This window comes from Ovis aries, chromosome 3 (genome assembly GCF_016772045.2).
Source record: "Ovis aries strain OAR_USU_Benz2616 breed Rambouillet chromosome 3, ARS-UI_Ramb_v3.0, whole genome shotgun sequence".
Lineage (NCBI taxonomy): Eukaryota > Metazoa > Chordata > Mammalia > Artiodactyla > Bovidae > Ovis > Ovis aries.
The window spans coordinates 57,737,026-57,749,783 of NC_056056.1; the positions used below are offsets into that span (position 1 = coordinate 57,737,026).

The window sequence follows — 12,758 nt, forward strand, 5'->3', positions numbered from 1 at the left end:
TTCTCTGGCTGAGGTGAGTTGGGGCTACCCCACAGTTGCAGTGCTCAGGCTTCTCACTGCAGTAGCTTCGCTTATGGGCTCTAGGCATGTGGGTTTCAGTAGTTGCAGTGCCCTGGGCTCTAGAGTGCAGACTCAATAGTTGTGGCACACGGGCTTAGTTGCTCCAAGGCATGTGGCATCTTCCTGGACCCGGGATCAAGCCTATGTGTCTTTCATTGGCAGGTGCATTCTTAACCATGGAGCCACCAAGGAAGCCCCTGAGTCTCACCATTTAACAGGTGAGATGTGTCTTAAAGAGTAGAAAGCAAAATCCATAGAAAAATTTTAAGACAAGACATAAAATCAGAGAAATGCTATTTTGCTACTTGGGCCCTTCTGAGCTTGGCCGCAGGACCCTGGAGATCTCAGGGACTTGTTCAGAGCTATGATCCAGCTCTTTGCCCTGCCCAGGCTGAGGAGCTGGCAAATGTGGGAGCCACTGGACTTGGCTGGGGGTCAGAGCTGCACCACGGCTATGGGTGACATGAGAATTGCAGGGGGAGGGGGCAGCAGTACCTAGGGAGCTGGAGAAGAGAGAGACACAGGGGTAGCAGGAGGTCCCTTCATTCCCTCTCTACTGTCCCTACAGTGAGGTCCTGCCTGGCAGCAGCATCCAAGAAGGACATTTTACTACACTTATAAACTTCTTTCCTTAAAAAAAAAAAAACACTCAAATTAACTAGCTCATAAGAGTTCCTCAAAAGCTTTTATTCTTTTTTTTTGACCGGCACACTGCCTGGTACACACTGCCAAGTAGGCATTCAAAACAAAAAAAAATTTCTTTTTTAAATAGGCAATTTATAACACTGGGAAGACTTCATTTCAGTGTTTCTGAAAACATTCCTAGAAAGAGCTTACTCCTCTATGACTCCAGAGAACAGAGGGTTTGTCCTAATTTTTATAAGCCACCTCAGAGAAGACAGTGGAAAGTGTTTGGAAGGACAAGTTAAAAACTCCTGGAAATCTAAGAGTTGTCCTAATTGCAGGGAAGATTGTGGCTTCTGCCACCCAGGGCAGCTTTGCAGTACTCAGAGGACACAGAGAGTGTCTCAGTGTCCCTCCCTAACCAGCGACCTCCAGGATATTTCTCCTGCTTGCTTCCTCTAAGACTTCTGGCGGAAGGCAGATCAAGAGAGAGGGACCATGAATTCTCCAAGTGGCCCAGGCCTCACGCACTAGCTTGGCCCAACCAGTGGTTTAACTACCGAGCATGTCACCCTGAAAGTGCGTCCAACATTCGTCCCACCAAACAGACTAACAGAGAACCAGAACCAGGCATTCGAGACTGTCATCAAAGGAGTCACCTCCCTTCTTCCACTTAATGACCTGGGATTCTGTGTGCAGTAGACAGGAACAGAGCTTTTACAAATTAAATAACTTCCTTACTATACAATAAAATATCATGACATACAATTCTCTTTGGAAAGTCTTTCCCATTCTCAAAACTAACTTACAAAATTTTGTGCAAAAACACTGGCCTCAAATAAATAGGGGGAGGAAGTGGGAAAAGCAGAACTTTTGTGGTTGCTTTTGTTTTTTAAATTAAAAATTAAAAAACACTGGCTGCACTTCAAAGTACTTGCAGGATGAGATTCATCCAGAAGGCTGTGAAAAACAGCCCTCTGGGTCAGAGCTGCATTTGTTTCTTTTTTGGCTGTGCCTCACAGTATGTGGGATCTTAGTTCCCAGAATGGGGATTGAACCTGGGCCCCCAGCACTGGAAGCACGGAGTCTTAACCACTGGATGGCCAGGGAAGTCCCCCAGAGCTGCATTTTCAAGTGAGGTTTTTTGGGTTCAAAATTCACTATGGATGCCTCCGCTGAGATCTCTCACCACACCCTCTCGGACCAGCTTCAGAAGGAAACTGGTCTCTGTGGTCACATTGTGCATGGTCTGAAAGTTCATGGCAGCCATGCAGAGATTGTCGAAGTAGTGCAAAGGGGTTCTGGGTTGGTTGAGGGCGTAGCTAAAGCCCGCCAAACTGACTTCATCGCACAGATGTGTGGCTAAGACGACAGCAATGACACCAATCGTGGGGACATTCTGCAAAGGAGAAGAGACAAAGAGAAAAGGTCTTAGCATAGGTCACTGCTTTCCAGGTTCGCTACATGCTATGCAAAGTAATGCAAATATGTACTCGGGACTGCAACTTTATATATCACACCATTTTACATATCACCCAATTCTAAAGTCTGACCTGCCCTCAAAGTCAGGAATCTGGACTCTAAAACATGGTCTGTGATGTGGATTCTTTTTTCTTTTCTAAAGTATTTGTTTATTTATTTGGCTGCACTAGGTCTTAGTTGCAGCATGTAGGATCTAGTTCCCCGACCAGGGATTGAACCTGGGTCCCCTGCATTAGGAGCATGGAGTCTTAACCACTGGACCCCCAAGGAAGTCCCGATGTAAATTCTTTGAACATATCTGTGAAAGGCAGCCTGGTGGGTCCTTTAAGCACCAAGCTAAAAGGTATTCTTTCTAAAACCTTCACCCACCAGCCGTACAAAGGATGACCATAATGGCGAATCAAACTCATGTCCTCTCTCACGTGCAAAAGTCCACATGGGCTGCTCTGGGATAAGCAGCCATAGCCCTTCTTGGGACATGGATTTTGGAGCCCACCCTGTCCTGACTGGCTCCTGGCTCCATACAGCCTCTGCCTGAGAACAGAGGGGACTCAGAACCTGCCCTGTGAAGACTGTGTTCACCCTTTACCTGCAGGTTAAGGCCCCCACCTGTTTTCCTGGCAAATAATGTCCCTAGGTCATTTTCACATGTCCTGTTGTGCAGTCAATTTCTGCTTACTCTCTGATCAAGCAAGTACATTTTTAACCTCAAATTATGGGCTTTCACATTTGAGTTCTTTTCCCCCTCAAATGTACCCTTACTGGCTTTGGTCTAGAATGCCAAATGTCCAGTTCTGAATTCTGACTGCATTGCAGTTCCCTCTTCATGTCCGACATCTTGCCGCTAGTACACCTGGAAGCGTGCTCTCTGAATTTCCAATGCAGTTTGTAGATAAAGATAACACACAGGGTGGCAGACAGGAATATAGAGAGCCCTCCTGGAGGCTACTGCCCATCTACTACTTGATATTCTTTTGCATCTACTAACATATTCATCTGAGCTGAGTCTGTGGCTTCTATAAGCAACTGTCCTTTTCTGTCAGCTAGGACAACAGGGAACCCTTCAGAGTTCATAGATGAAGGTGGGATCAGGAAACATCCAGGGAGCCCACCATTCATAACAACTGCTTCCTGATCCCCAGTGTGCCGTGTCTACCTCTCAAGTCAGCCTCCCTTATTATGAAGGAATTCAACAGTCATTTTGCAGGGTTGCAAACAGAAACCAAGGGAAATTGATCCATAGAAAGCCTGCCTCTTGGGTTTAGGACTCTCAGGTGGTGTCCTGTCTTCTCCAACTCCAGCCAGCTCGCACCCAGCAGGTCAAGAATTTGTTGTTGTTCAGTTACAGTCGCTAAGTTGTGTCCAACTGTTTTCGACTCCATGGACTGCAGCACACCAGGCTCCTCTGTTCTCCACTCTCTCTTGGAGTTTGCCAAATTCATGTCCATTGAGTCAGGGATGCTATCTTAACTACCTCATTCTCTGCTGTCCCCTTCTCCTCCTGCCTTCAATCTTTCCCAGCATCAGTATCTTTTCCAATGAGTCAGCTCTTTGCCATCAGGTGGCAAAAGTATTGGAACTTCAGCATTAGTCCTCCCAATGAATATTCAGTGTTGATTTCCTTTAGGATTGACTAGTTAGATCTCCTTGCAGTCCAAGGGACTCTTGAGAGTCCTCTCTAGCACTACAATTTGAAAGCATCAATTTCAATAGGCTATTTTAATCCTTGGCTATTTGACCTTGCCTACGATGAACCTAGAATAGCCTGGCAGATTATCTCTAATTTCCTTATAATAAAAATTTTAGAGTCCTTCCCAATTTCCCTATTCATATTTTAAATTGATACATACATTGCCAAACTACCCTCCAGAAAAAGTGCCAACTTAAATTCTACATCATTCCTGCCAAACAAGGACATTATCAAGCTTTTAAATCTCTGCCAAGAAAACATGCAAAAAAATGTCATTGTAGGTTTAATTCCCTTTTATTTGATTACTGGTGGAACTGAACATTTTATCATCTATTCCTTGGCTGAATTAATTTCTTTTGTGAATGTCTGTTCAAATTCTTTTCCCATTTCTTTTTTGGCTCATTGTTTTCCTTTTGATTTAATAAGATCTTCCCTGGTGGCTCAGACAGTAAAGCGTCTGCCTGTAATGTGGGAGACCCAGGTTTGATTGCTGGGTGGGTAAGATCCCCTGGAGAAGGAAATGGCAACCCACTCCAGTACTCTTGCCTGGAAAATTCCATGGACGGAGGAGGCTGGTAGGCTACAGCCAATGGGGTCGCAAAGAGTCAGACACGACTGAGCAACTTCACTTCCACTTAATGTTTTGAGAGTATTTACTCCGTTGTTTCTATGATAAATTTCCCCCCACTAACTTTGCTTCTGATACTCTTTTCTATTTAGCAATTTCATATTTTATGTAACTAAATTTTTAAAGGTTATTTTTAAAATAAAATTGACCTGCAAACCAACAAATGAGCATTTTCCTATGCTTAAAACATACTATGGAGTAAAATAAAGTAAAAATACTCTATAAATACTATCTAATAAAGAAACCAGGCCATTTAAAAGATATAGAAATCTAGGTATATTTATAGTGAAATCTCTTATAACTTAGTTTAAGAGTCTTGCTGTAGTATGTTATCTTTTTTTTAGAAAAATTGTTTTGTTAAAAGTGATGCCAACAGGTTAAAAATTGTAAGCCCACATTCTGGGGCACCGCATGTGCTCTGAGTAGGGGAGGCCAGCTAAAGCCAGGCAAAGACCTGACCGTCACTGGTAGGGGATAGGGCCGCTTTCCTCCGAGAGGGAAAAGGCACCATGGATCCCGACCATGTTCTTGCAATGGCAGGAATCACATGGCCCTCCTGGGCTCCCCATGGATGGAGGGCAGAGCCCCCGAGGAAAACGGCGGCCTGTGAAGGGAACCACTTCCACCATGTGAACTGTTTCACCTGAGCTGGGTACCCAAGCCTGAAGCTGGAGCCAGAGTTAGACTCAGCTCTTACTGAAGATCCCCCAGAGAAGGAAATGGCTACTCACTCCAGTATTCTCTCCTGGAAAATCCCATGGACAGAGGGAGGCTGTCGGGCTACAGTCCATGAGATCACAAAGAGTCAAACACAACTTAGCAACTAAACAACAACATTCAGATACTTACTTTCCCTAACAACCACAGAATTCTTAATTTAAAATTTACACAGTTGTGTTAAATCATCTTTTTATTTAGAATTTGCTTCAAAGGGCAAACAGAAGAAGCTGCTCATCTGTCTATTGGATGAGGACCCCCCGAGTCCAGTTCAGTGTTGCAAATTCCCTCCTGGATCAGCCCCACCTCCTAGGAGGTATCTCAGGCCTCTGGTGTGGGTAGCAGAACCTCACATTTAAAAATCCCTTTCTCTCCCTTATATATAAATGCTTTGCTTAAAATCCTGTTTAAAAATGATTTCCTCTGCTTTTACAAAAGTTTCATTTAGAGACACAGGAGGTGGCCCTAGTGGTAAAGAACCCACCCGCCAGTACAGGAAACCTAAGAGATGCAGGTTTGATCCCTGGGTTGGGAAGATCCCCTGGACAAGGAAATGGCAACCCATGCCAGTATTCTTGCCTGGAGAATCCCATGGACAGAGGAGCCTGGTGGGCTACAGTCCCTGGGGTCGCAAAGAGTGGGACACGACTGAGGCGACTTAGGACAGACAGTTCTTTAGATTACGAAGAAACAGGTGATACAGGCATCTCCGACCAGAGCCACACAAGCTGCCTGCAGGTAAAGAATCTACTGTAGTGAACCATCTACAGCACAAAGGTTCTCAGAGTAGGTTGCAAAACAAAACTACCCAGGAAACTTTGAAAATCCCAGTGTACAGACCACAGCACAGACAGATGAAATCGGAATGTTTGGGGTGTGGGACTCGGGCATCAACGGAAAAGCACTGCTCGAGAGCAGGGTTCCCCAAGCTTTTTGGCACCAGGGACCGGTTTTGTGGAAGACAATTTTTCTATGAATCTGGGGGCTGGGGATGATTTCGGGATGATTCAAGCATGTTACATTTACTGTGCATTTTATTTCTATTATTATATTGGCTCTACCTCAGATCATCAGGCATTAGATTCTGGAGGTTGTGGACCCCTGATCTACAGAAATTGCCTATTTGCCATCACCTATGCATGCGTGCACGTGCGTACTCAGTCATGCCCAACTCTTTGCAACCCTACAGACTGCAGCCCATGAGGGTTCTCAGGAGTGATGATAAATGTCAATTTTCTCTTAAGTGTCCTGTAGTGCTAAAATGTAGACAACTTTTCCAGAGCCTTGGAGTAACTTTCTATGGATTCCTGGAGTAAGAATACCTTACATAATATCTCAGTGATTGAAGTGCTAACTATACTAAAGAGACGAACCACTGGGGGTGAAAGGATTAAACAATGGGGAGCCTCTAAGGTTAAGATGTCGAGGGGTAAACACACATGAAACATGGTGAGGTGTCATCTCTGGAAGATGCTCCTGGGTCTACAGCTGAGCCTAACTGAAAGGCATAGAGACGGCTCCTTTCCAACACAGAGAGAAACAGTTACGTATCAGCAGTGACAAAAATACCTTATCTCGGCCCCAGAACCTTGATTGCGGCTCAGAGTATTGAAGGATATCAAAGGCAGTCTCTTTGATAATAACTGGATTCAAAATCCTGAACTGTTTCGGCTGTAGTGGGATTTTTTCCGCCACCTGCTTCCAAAAGAAGAGCCGCACCCAAAATGGCTAAGGAAAGAGAGCAAGCAATCATTAGGGAGAGTTAATAAAGATATCAGAGGAGGGGGAGAATGTGGCCCCTGCTAATGAGGGCAAAGCTGTGGGTGTGGCCCCACATGGGTTTGTGTTCTGCATTCTGTGGCAAAGTCACAGAGCCATGCAACGGTAAGGATCTGATCAGGAAGCTGGCACTGGGCAAGGAAAGGAACTGCAGAAGCAACTCTCATCAGTTTGGGGAAAGACGTTCTTAAGGTAATGGCCTCAGATGGTAGGATCCAAAGCCATCATTTTGTCCAGGGAAGATCAAGCAAATAGATTCAGTTTGAGGCCCACCTGTGCTCAGGCCCCACCACACCCCGGCCCCCAGCCACTTACTCCACTTTCTGTCTGGTGATATCTCTTGTCTGACTGTAAATCATTTCATATGTGCTTCATCTTTCAACTAGAAAAACTACCCAGAGGAAATCCAGAGGACCCCAGTAAATTTTGGAGACACAAATTCTCCATCATGTGAAGCTTCTCTAAAGAGTTGGATATGTCCTATTAATTTTACAGTCAGCCAGTTTGTGCAAGTGCATATAAACGCACACACACTTCCGTAAAAGCTGACCTCTAAAATTTATTTCAGCATAATGGAGGGGGCCTCATAAAGCAGGGTGATAAATTACTGTAAAGGAAAACAAAAGGAATCCCAAGTCAGGGCCGTCTCATCCACATCTGCCCTTCTGGAACGCTATGGACTGACTCCAACAAGAGCACCACCAATCAAAGCATTTTTGGAGACTCTCTTTGAAAGGACCCCTCAGAGAATTTACAGATATTCTTCTGAGCAGCCTTGATAATAATTTATACTCATGCACATAAGTCTAATTTCTGACAGCAGCCAGAAGCCATGTAAATTCAGGTCTGGTAAATCAGCTGGGTGGTCAACCTCATCATAGCAATTTTGGCCCCATGCTTTTTATTTCCACTAAGTAATGATACCGGTTTCCATGTGTGACTTGGGTTCTGAAAGCAATTTCCCAAGGGGAGTTCTGAGGGGCTTCGACAAAACGAGTGGCTATTTGAAAGACAACACAAAAGCATGAACGTTAACTTAAAAATGAAAAAAAAAACCAAAACCCTATAATTCCAGTTAGAAAGTCCTTCACTTTTACAAAGGCACATCCAATGGGTGAATTTCTAGTGCTTACCAGGGTTTCATTTTTGACCATTGCCTGAAGCCAGTTGAAGTCAACACTCTTGAATAAAACAGCAACAAACAAGTCACTGGAATAATATTCAAGGTCAGACAGAGGTGCACCTTCTGGATAAGTCATTCTTATAGTAGTCTTATTGCCAACATGCTCCGAATATCCTTCAACTGGTGCGTTGTTTAACCTATTTAAGTAAAAAGGACAAAGATAAACTGACATTAACCACTTAATCACGTGCAAAATTGCTGCAGCGTGTTTTCCACATTTTTTAAGGACTGGGAATGAGGGTATGGCTGGGGGTAGGGTGCTTCCCCTCCAGCAGCTCCATCATCCCTCAGCTCTGCCCTTTCCAGGTGTTGATGAGCGAAGTCTTCAGTCTGCGAACTAGCAACATCCGCCCAGATCCAATCTATGAATGACAAGCAATTCCATCTAGTCCTGCCACGTTAAGCCAAACTAAACACATTATACTGTGTGTGTTCTCTGGGCACTAGTAATGTTTCCTTGAAAGCTTTCCATTGTGCTTGGATATTAGTGGTCCTTGCCAGAATTTCAAAAAGATAATCAGAAAAGAAAACCTAGAAACCGCGGCAAAGCAGACACAAACCATAGTTTCACAGACAGGGTTGGGCCCGAGGAGGGCACTGGGCCCAAGTGCAAAGTGAAGTGAAAGTCGTTCAGTTTTGTCCAACTCTTTGCAACCCCATGGATTGTAGCCTATCAGGCTCCTGTGTCCAGGGTATTCTCCAAGCAAGAATACCGGAGTGGGTCGCCATTCCCTTCTCCAGGGGATCTTCCCGACCGAGGGATTGAACTAGGGTCTCCTGCATGACAGGTAGATTCTTTACCGACTGTTACCAGGGTGCAACCTGGTCTTAAATTAAAGCAGGAGTTTGGGGTACTGACCACTGTTAAATCGATGGAGGCTTTGCCAGTGTGGATGGTCTGGGGGAAACATTAAGAATTCTTCTTAAAGCAGTATCACTCACCCAGGTACATAGTTTTGAAATCTCAAGAAAAGTCTGTTTGGTCTTTTCCCTGTATTATCACATCTGTATAAACCTTTCTTTTCCATTCTACTTTTACTTCCTCATCTAGATCTCAGATACCTAAGTCCTGGGTTATTAAAAGATATTATTAGACATGACAACTAAATGCAGAGTATGATCCTGGACCAGTTATATTCTTTTTCTTTTCCTTTATTTATTTAAAAAATTTTTTTGGCCATAATGTAGGCATGTGGGATCCTAGTCCCCCAACCTGGGATTGAACCCGTGTCCCCTGCAGTGGAGTGTACAGTCTTAACCACTGGACTGCTAGGGAAGCCCCTCCTTTCTTTTTAAATAATGGACACTACTGGAATAACTGGTGAAATCTGAATAAGGATTGTAAATAAGTCTCTACTGCATCAGTGTTAATCTCCTTATTCTGAATATCATCTTGTAGTTCTATAACAGAATATCCTTGTTCTTAGGAAATGCACACTGAAGTATTTAGGTGTAAAGAAGGAGCTTGAAATTTGCAACTCTCAAAGGATTCAGAAAAGAATAATAAAATATAAAGAGAGAAAATTATAAAGCCAGTGTGATCAAGTGTTATCAGCTGGGGAATCTGGGGAAAGAGGAGCTCTTTGTACGACTCTGGCAACTTTTCTGTTAATTGTAGAACTGCTTTAAACCTAAAAGTTACCCACCAAACATTTTTCAGCTGATTTCTGTTACCATCTGGCTAAGTCTCCCTCCTTAGTCCCCAGCGCTCCCTGGTGCCCAGTGCCTGTGCATGACGTGCATGCCTCCCAGGCTGGCCCCACCATCAGTGGTCATCGAGCCAGCCCCTGACCCCTCTTTCACTCTCCTCCAGCCAGACAGGGCTCCTCACCCAGATTTCCCTGCCCTCCTTCTTCAAGGTCAAATCCCACCTTTCTTTTAGGGACTGTGAACAATATTGGGATGAGAGACGATGAAACCGCTGTTTCTGGGTGCTTCCTGTGGGCCAGACACTGTCACATGCTCTGAATATTCTCATTTTTTGTTTGTTTTTAAAAATTTTAAATTAATTAATTTTTACTTATTTATTGGGCTGTGCCATGTCTTAGCTGTGGCATGCAGGATCTAGTTCCCTGACCAGGGACCCTGATAGGAAGTACAGAGTCTCAGCCGCTGGACCACCAGGGAAGTCCCTGAAGAGTCTCATTCTTTGCTGAAGCCGTCTCATTAGCCAAATCCCACCTTTCCTCAAGATCAGCTCAAGGCCACCCTCCTCTTCCACAGTCTCTCTCCTCTGGCCAGTGTGCACCCCAGTTTCTCACCCTGTCTCCTCCCGTATCCCACTTGTGCACCGTTAAGATGGGCACAGGGTCACGTCTGCCTCCTGCAGTGCTGCCTGTGGACATCGCTCAGCTGCTCACACAGAGCTGGGGCGGAGGTTCTGGAAGCCTCAGCACTCTGCGTTTGGAGTGTCAGGGTCTGGTCGGAACTCCATGCCCTGTGGTGCCTCTGTGTCCTCACCTCTGACACTGGCTAACAGGATGGCTTCACCAAGGCATGAGCCCCACCAGAGCCAGGACAGCATCTGGCACACAGGAAGCCCCCACAGGAAGGAAGCAGTTATACCCTTGCTCATCTCCACAACTTCCACATCCCTGAAGCCCTGACCCTACTCCCATACTTCACACCTTTTGCCTCAAAACTTGTTCCCTGTTCCTTCCCTCTCTCGGCCCTTATGAAAAAGTCTGGGTCTTTCCTAGAAACCTCTTACACCCCCTCCCCTTTCTTCCATAGCTCCTCCTCCTTCCTATACATTTTCCAAACATAGCTCCTAACAGCACTCTAGTGTTCTTGTTTGGAGAATTCCATGGACAGAATAGCCTGGCGGGCTACCATCCATGCAGTCACAACGAGTCGGACGCTACTGTGTAACTATCACTTTCATTTTTCACTGAGCATCTACCGTAAGTCTGACACCGTTCCACACGCTTCACACCTATTAACTCATTCTGTCTTCACAGTAACCCTATGAGCTCTGTGCCATCATGGCCTCCATTTACAGATGAGGAAATCAAGGCACAGGACAGCAAGGAAACTTGCCCCAAATCACAGCAACTGGTGACAAAGGCATTATGTGGACATACCACCACTTTCAGGCTCAAGATGTCTGAGATGGATCTTGTCATCCTTCATCACTAGCCAGAGATTTTCCTCAACTATCCCAGTGGTTCCACTAACACCTCAGACCTCAGACTGGAAATCCTGGTGTTTCCTAACATGACTGTCAAACTATCAGCAAATCCTGTAATTCAGGATAACTGCCTACTGCCTGTAGTGAGTGTGATTAGTCCCTTCAGCCATGGTTGACTCTTTGCAACCCTATGGATTGTTGTCCACCAGGCTCCTCTGTCCATAGGATTCTCCAGGCAAGAATACTAGAGTGGGCTGCCAGACCCTCCTCCAGGGGATCTGGTGTTTAAATGCTTCTGTGTGTTTTCTGGTCCCAGCCAGGGCCACCTTCCAGGTTCACCCACCCCAAGCCCCACTCCTAGAAGCCAGGTGTCCCACTGACTCAAGTATGTCCCCCTTCCCCACATCCTCCTCCGGGCCCTGCCTAGCACAGCCTTCCTCCTTCGCTGGCTTATCTGAATCTACCCATCCTTCCAACCCTCAACTCCACTGAAAAGGTTTTTACCAAAATGAGGGTCAGTACCGCACAGTTTGGAGCATCCAATCATTTCATGTCTTTGTTTCAACTTCTCAAAACGTGAGTCCCCAGAAGGCAGGGACATGTGGGGTTGTTCTGGGTGCTTCCTGTTTGTGGTGCTGCCCTGACCCACGGCAGTGAGCTACAGCCTAGAGGACAGAGGCTGCTCTTCAAGCCACCGTACCGTATCACGACATCAAACTGGTTCAGGGCATGGCCCAGCTCCAGTCCGTGGAGGATCCCGCCGCTTCCGATGACCACACAACGCTTGCAGCTCTTGGCTCTCAAGTGTTCAGGAAAGTCATGCTCTGGCAAGAGGTCCAAGAGGGTCTGGACTTTCCCAGAGAACTTGCGGAATCCGAAAGGAGGGTCGTACTTGTACTCAGCCTCACTCTCCGCAGGGACCTTCGTCACGAATGGTGGCAGGTCCAAGCTGTACCTGCTCCTGAAGAGCTGTGCCATCGACCTCTTGGCAAACTGGGGCCGGCACTCCTCCTGCAGGACTTGCTGGGCATACTGCTGGGCTCTCTGGAAAGAAGCACACAGACCTGCATGTCAAAGGCCTGCAGGCATTAGAAGTACACTCTGACAGGGGACACTTGGCCCTGCGGTGTTTGACGTAGCTCCCTTGTGGATGACTGACTTGTAACACAAAACACCTGCATTTAAGAGTTAATTTATGGGCCTTTCCTGGTGGCCCAGCGGTTAAGAATCCTCCTGCCAATGCAGGGGATGAGGGTTCAATCCCTGGTCCAGAGATTTCACTTGTCACGGGGCAATGCGGCATGTGAGCCACGACTGGCCCACGCTCTAGAGCCCATGAGCTACAGCTACTGAGCCTACGTGCTGTAACTACTGAAGCCCGGGTGCCTAGAGTCTGTGCTCTGTAACGAGAGAAACCAGCGCGATGAGAAGCTCTCGCACGGCAACTAGAGAGAAGTCCCCACTC

The 12,758-nt window shown here is 46.0% G+C and overlaps 1 protein-coding gene across 8 annotated transcripts in view; it reads right to left on the reverse strand.

The window, feature by feature from the left end:
* Nucleotides 1–726: 726 nt before the first annotated feature.
* ST3GAL5 (ST3 beta-galactoside alpha-2,3-sialyltransferase 5) overlaps nt 727–12,758 on the reverse strand; it is a 62,507-nt gene continuing 50,475 nt past the window's right edge. For 6 of the 8 annotated variants that reach the window (XM_027965734.3, XM_042245167.2, XM_012169456.5 and 3 more), the window contains 4 exons: nt 11,994–12,337; nt 8,114–8,300; nt 6,771–6,929; nt 727–2,083 (listed from right to left, as the gene is read on the reverse strand). In XM_027965734.3, the coding sequence (XP_027821535.1) occupies nt 1,835–2,083; nt 6,771–6,929; nt 8,114–8,300; nt 11,994–12,337 (939 nt within the window). In that variant the 3' untranslated portion in view covers nt 727–1,834. 8 annotated transcript variants of the gene reach the window in all.